Raw genomic sequence first — 13,047 nt, forward strand, 5'->3', positions numbered from 1 at the left:
CCTTAGCACAGTCTCATACCACAGTTCCCAGATCACTGCCATCCTGAACCCCTTGGCTGCCTGTGCTGCCCACTTAAAAGACAATCTATTTGGAAGATTTGTCAGCCCTGGTGTCTGTTGTCCAAGACCATTTCAGTGGCAGAGCTGCTTTTACCATGCTGCTGCTGGAGGATACCCAGCATTCCCATAGTGGCAGCCCAAGGATTTTGGTACTTTGGGGATCTCAGTGGCAGAGTGGGGTTCTTTGGGCTTGCTGATCTGCAAAAAGAGGGGAGCAGCCTCTGAGATTCCCCACTTTACAAATACATTTCACAAAAAGCTCAGCTAATTGGAAAGCACAGCAATCAGTAGCTGCAAGGAGATAACTGAAATAGCCAGAGGAGGGGATATTTCTAGCCCAGGCATCCCATCCCTGGGCTATTTCTGGAATTTCCTGTCCTTCCTTGAGCTAAGCATCTGAGATTGGTATTCAAAGCCTAAAATCTCTTCTGAATGTGCCTACCTGGTTCTCTCTGTGAGTGTGAAAATTCACTAAATCACTTGTGAAACATGGAGAGTTCATGGGGGGAGGGGGCACGCAGGACACTTGTGTGTGTTGGTGGAGTGGGGCACAGCTGGCCAAAACAGCCCCCTGAAGACTGTTCATACAGTCTACTGCTAGGTTAAGGTATGGGCAGTTTGGTTTGCTTTAGGGTTTTCTTGGTTGGTTGGTTTTGCTGGAGCTTTGTTTTTGCCAGCCTGATGAATTTGAACATTTGAAAAGGTGGATGAAGCTGGAGGAAGACAGCCCAGAAAAGGCTGTACCAGTATATAGGAGAGAGGGTAGTCCTGGAACGCAGCCCTTCACATCCAGCACTATATGTATGGGTTTTTTATCATGTGACTTTAATGCAAAAATTGTAAGTTATCTGTGGGAGCACTAGGCTAGGTCTAGATGCCTCTCATGGAAGGCTAGAGAGCTGGAACTTGTAAAGCTTTAGGTGCCTTCATTTCCCTCTGTGAGTCCTCTGTCTTTTTCACAGAAGCCGCACCATAATAATATCGTGCAGACTCTTTTTCCTGGCCCATCCTAAACTAAGGCTGAGTGCATTTTTCTGGGAGGAGTGTAACTGAACTATCTGAAGTTGCTGAAAGTTTAAACTGTGTTTTCTGGCAGTAGGGTATACTATAACAGAGGAGCCTTTGGGTTTTTTTCTGTGCCCCTGGTTGTGCAGATGAACCCAAACACCTCTTCTGCTTCATTCTGGTATTACAGGTGTGGCTGTGGGACAGATGTGCTTTGAGACCTAAACTGAGGCTTTGGGGCAGTTAGGGTCAGGTGCATCTGATTTGTAATCCCATGCAGTTGCTGAGAGGAGATAATTTCTGTAAGGGTCCAGGAGCAGAAGCTCACGCCCCAGGGTTGAGAAGGGTGTTTACTGGCCAGTGTCGCCAAGGGATGGTGTTTGTAGGTTATTCCATGACTTCACCTGCTCGACTTTGACCAGCAGTGTAGGTGCTTCTATACTGCTCTAAAACAGCCATTGAGAGGAGGTTATCCTGGGATGCTAGCAAGGCTCATGGAGAAATGGCTTCTGTTCTCTCTTCCATGTCAGGGCTCACAGGAGGATTGCCCTGCAGTTTAGGACCTCAGGAGGCCACGCTTTGCAGCAACATGCCATTAGAAACCTTCCTGTCCTTTCGAGTGCTTGCTGCTTCTGCTGGGTTTCCATTAGGCATTTTCTAGCAGAGCTTTGACCTCCTATGATGATATCTCTGCTTCACATTTGATACCAGCAGTTTTACATGAAACCTGTAAACTGAGGCTTTCCTGCACAAGTGGCATCTTTCTTTTAATTAATGCCAAGTATCTGTTTGTATTTTATGAACATAAAGGTCTTTTCCAACCTTCATGGTTCTATGATCTCCTTAGTGCTCAAGGGAGTGGGAATATCAGCAATTTTTAGTAATATCTGGCTTACATTATTCTTTTACAAAAAAATCCACAATATTTTTTACATGCAACACAGTATCAGCTTAAGATGACAATTAAGACCTTTTAAAAGATTCAGCAAGATGTTTTAAATGCTGAAAATAAATGAATGAAAGAACATAAAATTGTTAGTGTATCTTGTTAATAAAATGCTTTTAGAAAATAAGCATAAAGCATATCTTCTCTTATTTCCTATAAATTGCTTTTGACCATGTTGTGTATGAAAAGAAGTTTAAAAGACTATAGTAGTAGAGGGAAAAAAAACCAAACCAGTTCTGTTAGTACTGAATTCCAAAGAACTGTTGAGTTGATCTTTGCAATATTTTTGACAGAAGACCTGTATCACTCTTCGTATTTTTTATGTGGACTAATCTAATTTCATTGCTAGATTTCACAGGTCTCCTTACAACACAAGATTTGATAGATACCTCATATAATTCTAGCTACAGGGAAGTGAATAATTCTGGGATTTCTACCAAGGGGCTTTTCATGCAAAGGCAAGAATTTGAATTTGGTATATAAAAGCAGGAGGAGCTACCAGTGAAGTTCAGAGAGGGAGATGTGATGGGAATAATTGGCAAGACTGTCATCTCAGCATCAATGTGTTGGATTGACAGGAGGTGGGTACTTTGAGAGAGAAAATAAATGAAAGGAAGTGAAACAAAACTCATGGGGGAGGAAGGTAACAGGAGCAGCAGGATTTTGGAATAGTGTCCTTAGCAAAAGACCTGAAAAAAAGTACAGTGTCAAAGATTATTTTTTTATAGTGGAAAGAGTGGTAGGGAGAAACTGGTGGCAGTAAGGATTCTTGAAGGAAAGTCAGAAGTTTTTTTGGCCATGCAGAGCTTATGCTGCTTTGGCATCTCCTCCTGAAGTTTTCCTGCCAATGTTGTGGAACTGGGTGGAACGGAATGTTGTTTTAAGAGTGTCAGCTTGAGAGTGGTTTGAAACCACACTGCTAAGGTGCATGTGCAGGTATTTGAGACAAATGCATTTAGTGCGTCTCTGCTTAAAAGTTAAAACATCAAACAAATGGGCAGATGTGGATATAACTTTATTGGAGTAACTTATTGACAAGGGAATAAAATCAAGGGCTGAAGAAGTTTAGAGTCATATTTCAGAGATGAAGAGAGGAAGTATGTGAGTTTAACAGCTGGAAGAATCGGGGTGCCTGGAAAATAAGCTGAAAAATAAGTTGGTGTTTGTCCCGGGAAAGAGGGAGCTAATGGATCTCAAACTAAATTTTTCTAAAAGCAAAATCAACAATTTGCACAAGGACAAGGGACCCTTCAAGGAGATAAATGCATATTACTTACTGGCAAACTTACATGGGGAAGCTGAGGTAGTTACTAAGGTTTCAAGCTTTGAATCAGTGGTGGAGTATAAAGTTAGAGCCCTGACTTAGTGTTCAAACTTTGTTTTGTTAGATTGTTTGTCTTTAACTGCTGTGCAAATGGATTTAACCAATATTATTAAAATGGGTGGTTGTAATTATGTTGTGGCAATTTTGGAAATTTTTCATATTTATTCTGACACTTTTTTAAAATTTTGTTTCCTTCAGTAGTTGTTCTTCTCATGACTTATCAAACTCATGGGATCAGTCAAGTCTATATCGCACTTCTGACCAATTCAGCTCTTTGGGAAGTATGGACAGCTGGGACCACACTCCCCAAGTAGCCCAGTATGGAAGACTTTCTTCTGCAAGGTCTAATAGTAGCATTGATCATCTAGGGAGCCAAAGTAAGCGGGATTCAGCCTATGGGTCTTTCTCCACAAGTTCTAGCACCCCTGACCACACTCTGTCCAATGCGGACACTTCTTCAACAGAGAACATGCTTTACAAAGTGGGGCCCTGGGAGACTGCTAAGCACGGAAGCAAGTCTGGCCAGTTTTTGAATGACAGCAGTGGAACAGAGGACAAACCTGAGTATTTGCCAGCTCCCATCCAATACGAGAACAACAAAAATCCTAGAACAGAGGAACACCCAGATGGCAAGCTCACTAGCTCAGGAAGATCCAGTTTTGGACCTGTCTGGTACATTCCTGATAAGAAGAAGTCTTCATCTCCTCCCCCACCACCTCCACCTCTTCGTAGTGACAGCTTTGCTGCCACCAAGAGCCATGAGAAAGCCCAGGGCCCTGTGTACTCAGAGGGTGCCAGCACACAGCACTTTACAGCCCTGAACCGATCTCAGCCCAGGAGTGACTGGAGTTTGGAAACTGCAGAGCAGCAGCGACGGCCCTCCAGAGCATGTGACAGGAGGATCAGCAGCTCAAATTACAAATCTGATCTCAGTTCAGAACACACTTTTTCTTCAGCTGGTGAAAGGTACAGTAGTAATGCAGGAACTGTGAACAAACTGCAGCCATCCTTGTCCAGCACCGACATTAGGTTTGCACAGTCTGCTTACTCCTACCACCACCAGCACCAGTACAGCGATGAAAGCACCTTTTATCACAGTGCAAGAATCTTAGCTGCACCTAAGGATCAGCAACATTATCTGTCCTACAGTGGCATTCAGGAGTTAACTACAGATCATTTTCATGGCTACAGTCCAAATCAAGCCAGTCTGCTCAACACTTCCTCTTTGAACAGTGCTGCTGAACAGAAGGTGGACAACACTGGACAAAGTCGATATTATTGTGTGACAGCAAAACAGCCTGCTCAGGGAAGCTCAAAGCCACTACAACTCAAGGATGACAGCTGGAAGCCTGCAGTGGGAACTGATTTGTCACCTGGACCTCATGAAAATTCTGCAGTTATTACAATGGCCCCAAACCCAAAATACTATCTACCTCAACAATCTATTGAATCTTCACTGACAAGGTGTGAGAGCAGTAGTCATTATCCCGTGGACAGAGAGGGAGATGCTAGGTGTGCTGTAGTAGAAGAGTCTAAAAAACCTAATCATACTGAAAAATCTGGACAAAAGAAAAGCTGTGAGAATAGCTCTGAGGAAAGTGAAACTAGGCACGGTCAGCAGGAGTATGTAAAGGGCTGTGTCCTTACCACTGAAAACAGATCTGCTCAGAAAGATTTTAGGTGGGGGAAAGATGAGAGTAGCAAGATTTCTCCTCAGAAGACACCAATGTTGCACTCTTTAGCTCAGGAAGGGAAAAAACAGTCTGACAACAACCCAGAAGTAATATCAGAACGACAGACCTCATTTGACAGTCACCTGTCTAAACAGGCACGAAGGAGTGACCGTTTTGCAACAACCCTCAGAAATGAGATCCAAATGAGAAGAGCAAAGCTGCAGAAAAGTAGAAGTACTGCTACACTAGTAGGGTCATCTGAAACAGAGGAGTGCAGTGAGGCCTGGAAACCAGATTCAACAGAGAATGTCATCGCCTCCCCTGACACAAACTTTACCAGCACCTACAAAGATCACCTCAAGGAAGCCCAGGCCAGGGTTTTGAGCGCGACGTCCTTCAAACGTCGGGACTTGGAGCCCAGCCCCGCTGAATATCTCCCCAGGTCACCTGAGCGGAAAACTGGTAGTTACAACTCTTCATTGCTGGTTTCTGAAGATGTCTCTGGATTCCTTGAGGCTACACAAGCCAAACCAAACCCTACAGGGAGTGGCACTCATCATGTTTCTCGGATTGGAGCCAGGAAGAGGTTCACAACAGAGCAAAAACTGAAGTCATACTCAGAACCAGAGAAGATGAATGAGGTGGGCATGTCAGAGGATGAATGCCATGCTCATTGCCGTCCAAACATATCAGAAGAAGCCCTGGGCTCATTTGCAGACAGGTGGAAATTTTTTGAAGAAACAAGTAAGCCTGCATTTAGAAAATCATCACAGAAACCAGGTCCCCATAGTCTAGCAGAGGGACAGCCTGAGAGGACAGATAGGAAAGCACAAGAGGGAGAGGAGCTGTGGTATGAGAGAAGAGGTCGGGTAACCTCTGTTGGACTTGAAACTGCTCATGCTTCAAAAGATAGTGTCCACCATAGCAGCAGCAATAGGGCTGCTGAGAGGATTGGGAAACCTGCACAGCCACTGCGCCTGGGAACCTTTGCAGAGTATGAGGCATCGTGGAAGGAGCAGTGGAAGCCAATAGAGCCAAGGGGCTCAGGAAGGTACCATTCAGCTGATAATATCCTCGATACAGGCCATGAACAGCTTGGGAAATCCCAATACACCCACGAGAGGTCTAGATCATCCCCTTCCACTGATTTCTACAAACAGGTACACGTGTCTTTTGCATTTTTCTTTAAGTTGCCTAGTGTGGTGGAGGACAGTAGAGGAGTGGAGGGGAAAAGAGAATTTTTGTGAAAATTTCCAATTTAGGAACACTACGTAATATGGTATTTGCCTTTTGTCAGTAAAGGAGCAAATGTTGTTGGTAGCTATCTTAAGTAAAATGAGGAAGATCAAAGTTTGTGCGGCACAAGAGCAATTGGATCAAAATAATTTCTTGTGTGTTGTAGTCAGATAGGAAAAAAAACATGGTTGATTTGCTAATACCCTCTTTTTTACAGTAGAGATTTTGAAGGTTCAAAGCAATTTTCTCCCAGACTTATTTTTTCATTGGTGTGGCTGTATTCCCTATTTGAATTATCTGAAACTATGAAGAAAAGTGTTCCGCATGTAAATAATATATACTTCTGTCTAAATTTTAATGGACTAACAACTTCCATGGATTTGCTCCTTTCTTCTAAACTTGCTTCATGCAAAATTGCAAAGGACAAAGCTTCTGCCTGACAAAGTTTAGAAATTACAAATATGCCTGTTAATGTTAAAGCCAGAGCAACAATGAAACTGTTTAATGTTTTGTTTTATGTCAGTTTGCTTGATTTAAGATGTATACATTTATTCCTTAGAGAGATGCCAAAAGTCCGTTCCACTTGCAAGTAAATATTAAATTAATTTTTAACCAAGTAGGGCCAGGCAATGGTTGGCAGGTGGCACTGGAAGTAAACAGAGAAACCAAGTCTCTTTAGTTCTCTGTTAAAAGATGTTGTTCGAGGTACTATGAGATTATCTGATATGTATAAGGAGTCATAGTGTGTTCAACCTGTGTTGAACTTCGCCTTCTGCAAGAACAGAATTGAAGCAAAGCAGTTGTATATTACTTTTTCTTTATTTTTCCACTCTTGATAAAAACTTTGCATACATACCTACACAGATACCTCTGTGTAGACATGGAGTAGAATGAGAATAGCTCAAAGAGAAACAATAATGTTGATCTCTAAAAGTTGTGGACTGTCTTTCCATAAGTTTTTTTTTAAAGAGTCTTTTATGTTTGGCAAAAGTTCTTTTTGAACTCTATGTGCAGACTTAACTATGCAGATAATTTACTAGGGTAGGGATTTGAAGCACTGAAAATATTCACCTGGAAGTTACTTTGAAAATTAAATTCACTGAATTATTAAATAATTGCCCACCCAGCAGAAAGAAAGTCATATAATCTATTCCTTGTATGCATTTCTGGTTTATTAGTCAGTGCTCTTAAGTTCAGTATAGGCCTCCTGGGGCAAAAAGCAGACACCTGTTTAGGCACCTGGAAAATATGGTGATAAGTGCGTTGAAGATGCTTTCAACAGACTGAAGTAAATAAAGATGTTGTTTTGCATATATGATTCAGATTATTCCAGTGCTAATGCGCAATTAAATTTCCTGTAGGTTCAGTGTTTGTAATGCAAAGCTATGCTTTGGGTGGGGTTGTTTGAAGATAGGGAGATAATAATGTTCTGGAACTGCACTGTTGGTGTTTTACTGAGAAACTGAAGTACTCGCACGGGGATTCACAATCTGGTGCATACTTGCATCTCCTAAAATGTGAGCAGCTCTTCTGCAACTTCTGTGCCTCTTTTTTGTTTGTTTGTTTTTGCCAAATGGAAGCTGCAAACGTTTATAAAAATGTTAAGCTCTTCTGTAGATCGGCAAAGCAGAGCAGCAACGCGAGCACAGCCAGGTCGGGAGTGCAGCACAGGAGGTCACAGAGCACGCTGCGCTGCTTAAAACCAAACAAGCTTAAAACATGCTATGCTGTTGACTTCATGTATATTTGAACAGAGCAAACCCACAAATAAGAGGTTCCATAATCGCAGATTTTTTGGGAGTCTGACACATGATGACTTGGTCTCTTACTTGTACTACAAACCTCTTTTAGGAAGTATCAGTTGAAGTAAGGAGGCAAGCAGAGGATTTAAAAGAAGATGGGGAGTGTATTTTCTCTAACACTAACAAACTGGATGAGAGGAACTGCACTGTAAGGTAAGTACAGTGATTCATAATTTCTCTCTCTAAAAGATTTGGTTTTGACCAATCCTTTTGACAAATTTCTCTGATCTGATCTTTTTCTGACTCAAACTGCGAGTTCTGCTGTGATGATTTCAGAGTTTCTGCAGTGTCTTCTTCCCTTATTTTCCTCCTTCTCCCCCAATATTTCAATGTGCATGATAGAATTAATGTTGGGACTGAAATCTTTGGGGACTCTAGTGTGAGCTTAAAGAAATCATTGAGTGTTGAGCATACTATAGTTTGTTCAAAGGCAGTTGATTCTTATTTGTGTGCATGAATTATTTGTATGATAGTTATAGGTTTTTCTCGGAGGTAGATTGGGGCCCTGGGGTTTCCCAAAAGAGATTTCCAGTATTATACTTGGCAAAGACAGCATGCTGCTGAAATGTAGTAGTGCTGGACCACTTTATACTTTGCTTTTCTTGTGGCTTTACAGAATACAGCTCAGGAATAGAAGACACTAAAATTTTACTGTTTGAAGAGCTCTGCTTTTCTCTGTTAATTTTTCTCTGTTACTTCATGTTTTAATTAATATACAATTTTTTCAAACCCTTTTCAAAGGTGTGACTGTATGCACAGTGTAGTTAAAATCCTTTAAATGTCTAGCATGCTGAGGGTTGTCCTCATCCTGGCCCGATGTGGTGTAAGCAGTGATTTCAGCAATCGCTGATTCTGCGGCTGCTGAAGCCGAGCTGAGGTTGTGCACACGCTGCTGTTGCCAGGTCTGACAGCTCTGGGTTTCATAACAGAGGGAACCCATGCATAGGAAAAAAGAACCTCTATAGGCTTTCATCAGTTCTGTAAGTGGTATTAATCTCTCAAGGGAGAGGAAATAATGAACTGTAGCAAACAGCAAACATACCCTCTAGTTGTGACCATAAAACCTTGTGAAAAGTTAGTATTTATTTGTGGGTTGATATGATTGTATTTTACATTGCTTATGGCTTAGCTGAAGAGACCACCCCCCATTTTCCTAGTTTTCTGTAGCCCTTTGTACTTACGGTAGCGATTCCAAAATGAGCAGCCCACGAGGGTGCGCGCACCGTGGGGAGGGCAGGGGAGGGCGGGCGGGAGCGGCCGGGCTGCTGTGGGCGGGCAGCATCTCTGGGCAAGTGAAATGATTTCCATCTTCCAGCACTGAAGCCGAGTCACAAAAGCATGTGAATAATACTCCTACGCCAGCATTTTAGCAGTGTTTGTGCAGCACAATTCTTGCTTTATAATCATGGAATCCATGAAAATCACATGACTGGGCACCAGCTGCAGTAACTTTTTTTTTCAGCTGGAGCCTATTTTGACATACTATTTCAGATGTGGTATCTGGCTATTTTAGTGCATTACAGAAGGTTTTGTGAAATGGTCTCTTTCACAGTCTTTCTCTCAACAATGATATGCAGAGGCTTGATATGCCTTCTGTATTCAAAAAACTAACTGATTAAAATCCCTCATTTGGGCATTTAATTCCTGTGTTGTGAACTACCACTGCGTGATAATGAATGGCTGCCTTATGGGAAACAATATATATTTCCGTGTGCTCCTGTTTTACAAGGCATTCTTGTGCTCAAAAGGAACTGGCCTCATGGCATGGATTGATTTTATGATTTTTGAGCTGCCCTAAAGGCATTTAGCTTTCTATTTTTAAAATCTAGCAATCTGCAAATGGCTAGCAAAGCTACCTAATGCAGGATATATTCTAGAACATGAATAGTAACCAAATCTGAGGTCTTCCTTATGGTCATATTTAATACTTTATTTTAAAATTTATGTTCGGATTAAACAGCTGGCAGCTGTTATTTTGTGCTACTGAGACCTGTGTGCTATGGTGGCCTTTGTGCTACCAAAGTCAGTGTGATGGGGCTGAACACAGGAGTGGCCCTTCTGCATTTGTGGGCATGAGATTTGCAGGAAGCCAAGCTGAGAGACAGCTGTGGAATCTACAGGTGCTTTCTCCAGGTTAGAGACTGTCCTACACTACAGGGTGCCTCTGGCCTCCCTCCCCTTCAGTTGTTTTGAGAAATGAAAAAAAAAACTAACTTGAAATAAACTTTGAATAGCTACCATTTACAGCTTCTCTGATTATTTTCCTCAGAAATATGAAATACGAGTATTTTTAAATGCACTGACTCTAGAATGAAAAAGGGTTAGAATATTGTAACATCAAATGGCTTTTTAAAAACAAACAAAAATAAAGATGTTTGGTTTTTTTTTCTCCTGAGCATTTTGCTTCAGTATTTTCTTGGCTGTTCTTTTTTAGCACACAATTGTAAATTAACAGTACTTTGAAAAATTGGGGCGGGGGGGAGGAGTGGTGTGTGAATGTTGAGTTGATGAAGATAGTTTATGAACCTCTTTCATCTTTGAGCTCTGTTTTTCCCCTCTGAGGTTACTGAGTGCTTCCAATTAATTCAGGTTGTTTCATCTCCCTTTTTAGAAGAGCTGCACCATGTTCTTCTGAACTGCAGTATTTAGTAATTTGGGGTATTACTTTTGTAGGAAGAGAAAATAGTCCATTGTCATCTCTTATGGAAGAATCAAACCACTCTTGTTAGGAATTTAGAGGGATGCAGTCATCTAACACGAGATGAGTACTTTTATACCGAGGGGTTTCTGTGATTCTATGGATGTTCTTAATGTTAAGACAGCTTAAAAGCATTATACAATTCAGCTAATCTGTAAAACAAAAAAATGCTGCTTTTTTATTTTTGTTGTGCCACTCTATTTCAAATTATTTACAAAAGCTTACCTTTTTACGGCTGTGAAGTCTGTGCTTCTTTAAGCACATCTCTTTCTGCATTTGTAAAATTACTTAAACTGATTATATAATTACCTTCCTTATAGAAGTCTCCACAGTTTCTAAGCTGAAATAGACTTTCAAAAAGTTAAAGGGAAATTTTCTAAACTGAAATAGACTTTCAAAAAGTTAGAGGGAAATGGATGCTCTGACCAGTAGTCTCTGGCTTCCTGCAGTATGACATGCATGCATAAGTCATTCTGCATCAAAAGACTCATGCTTTATGATCTAATTCTTAAGATTGCCATCTACTAGAGATGTTTACAGCCATTGCCTTTATTTACTTTCTAAGAACTTTTGACTCCTAGCTCTGTTAATTTGTTCCTGTGATGTCTATTAAAGTTGCATAACTTCAAAAAGTGAAAAAAGGTATCCGAGATTACAGGCTGCAGAAAATATTTCAACATTTAATAGGTGTCAAGTCCAAGAGCATATGTGTGTCAAGTGTAGGACCACAGTATGACTCAACTCTTAATTAAACACTATAAAATGTTTTTAAGTGTTTTCATACCTTAATAGTTACTCCTATTTGAGTTGAGCTCTTGAAGATGGAGGAACAGCCTTTACAATACAAAACCAAAATGAAAATAATTTCTTAATGCTTAAGTTGTCCTAAATGCCCAAGTATAATATTCTAGAAAAATCTTTGATAATTCAGAAACGGGAGCCTATAGATATGTTCCCAAGTTTTTTATTAGGCTCTTTACAAGGAAGATTTTTCAACACCTGGTGAATATCCAGGCTCCATACTTACCAAGAGGAGCAGCAAATTATTAAATTATTGTGCAAGGAAGGAGGAGGACTTTCAGCAACACAGGAATGTGGCTGACCTTATGTCTTCAGAACTGAGTGAGATGGAAAAGAATTTAAAAATTACCAGTGTGTAATTACCATTTGTGTACGTGTTTATTTGTATCATGCATATATGGATGTTTATATATATACAGACATATAAAATATACACATGTATATTGATAGTTATTTCTCTTAGCTTTTTCTGATTTGTGACCATTATAGGGGTTGGGGTTTACATATCTATGAGGACTGATTAATAGTGGGGAAAAAACCCCAACAATCCATAATACACATTTGGACAAATTGGTTTCCTCATGTTTACAATGGTAGATGGTGTAAATTATTCATTGGAAATATTCTTTGAAACTACAGTTTTTCATAACTCCAGGAATTTTAAATTGTACATTTTATTTGGGTTTCTTTTACTGTGATGTCAAAAAAATTAACAAGGTACCAATATACAGTGTTAGGATCAGCTTAACTAGTAAATGAGCTACTGAAATACAAGACTTGAAGCCTTAGAGGTTTTTATATGCAGCAAAAGGGCCATTTCCTTAAATTGCTAACAAGAACTTTTGCCAGCATTGTGTTGTATATCTATTTTGAACTTCTTTGTTAAGAATCATAAAGTACAAGAATAGTTCAGTTCAGAAGGGACCTTAAAAATAATCTAGTTCCAACCCTCCTGCCATGGCCGGGGAACTTTCCACTAGACCAGGTTACTCAGAGCCCCATCCAGCCTGGTCATTAACACCTCCAGGTGTGGGGAGTCCACAGCTTCTCTGGATAACCTGTTCCAGTGGCTCACCACCCTCACAGTAAAGAATTTCCTTCTAATACCTAATCTAAACCTGCCTTCCTCCATGTTAAGGCCATTCCCCCTTGTCCTATCACTTCATGCCTTTGTGAAAAGTCCCTCTCCAGTTTTCTTGTAGCCCCCTTTAGGTACTGGAAGGTGCTGTAAGGTCTCCCTGGAGCCTTTTCTTCTCCAGGCTGAACAGGACCGACTCTCTCGGCTTCTCCTCAATGAGATGTTCCAGTCCTGTGATCATAGTAGTGGCCCTCCTCTAGACACATTCCAGCAGGGCCACATTTTTCTTCTTTTGGGAGCCCTAGAGATGAATGCAGTAATCAAGGTGGGGTTTCACAAAAGCAGAGTAGAGGGGGAGAATTCCCCTCCCTTGACCTGCTGGCCAGACTGCTTTTGATGTAGCCACTTGGCTTTCTGAGTTGGG

General features: G+C 41.0%; 1 protein-coding gene across 5 annotated transcripts in view; it reads left to right on the forward strand.

The window, feature by feature from the left end:
- Nucleotides 1–13,047, forward strand: part of SHROOM2 (shroom family member 2) — a 119,187-nt gene that overhangs the window by 76,141 nt on the left and 29,999 nt on the right. For 4 of the 5 annotated variants that reach the window (XM_038155877.1, XM_038155710.1, XM_038155970.1 and 1 more), the window contains 2 exons: nt 3,534–6,168; nt 8,096–8,199. In XM_038155877.1, coding sequence (XP_038011805.1) covers nt 3,534–6,168; nt 8,096–8,199 — 2,739 coding nt within the window. The remainder of the gene's footprint in view (nt 1–3,533; nt 6,169–8,095; nt 8,200–13,047) is intronic. The other variant, XM_038155792.1, reaches the window with a different exon arrangement.

This window comes from Motacilla alba, chromosome 1 (assembly GCF_015832195.1).
Source record: "Motacilla alba alba isolate MOTALB_02 chromosome 1, Motacilla_alba_V1.0_pri, whole genome shotgun sequence".
NCBI lineage: Eukaryota > Metazoa > Chordata > Aves > Passeriformes > Motacillidae > Motacilla > Motacilla alba.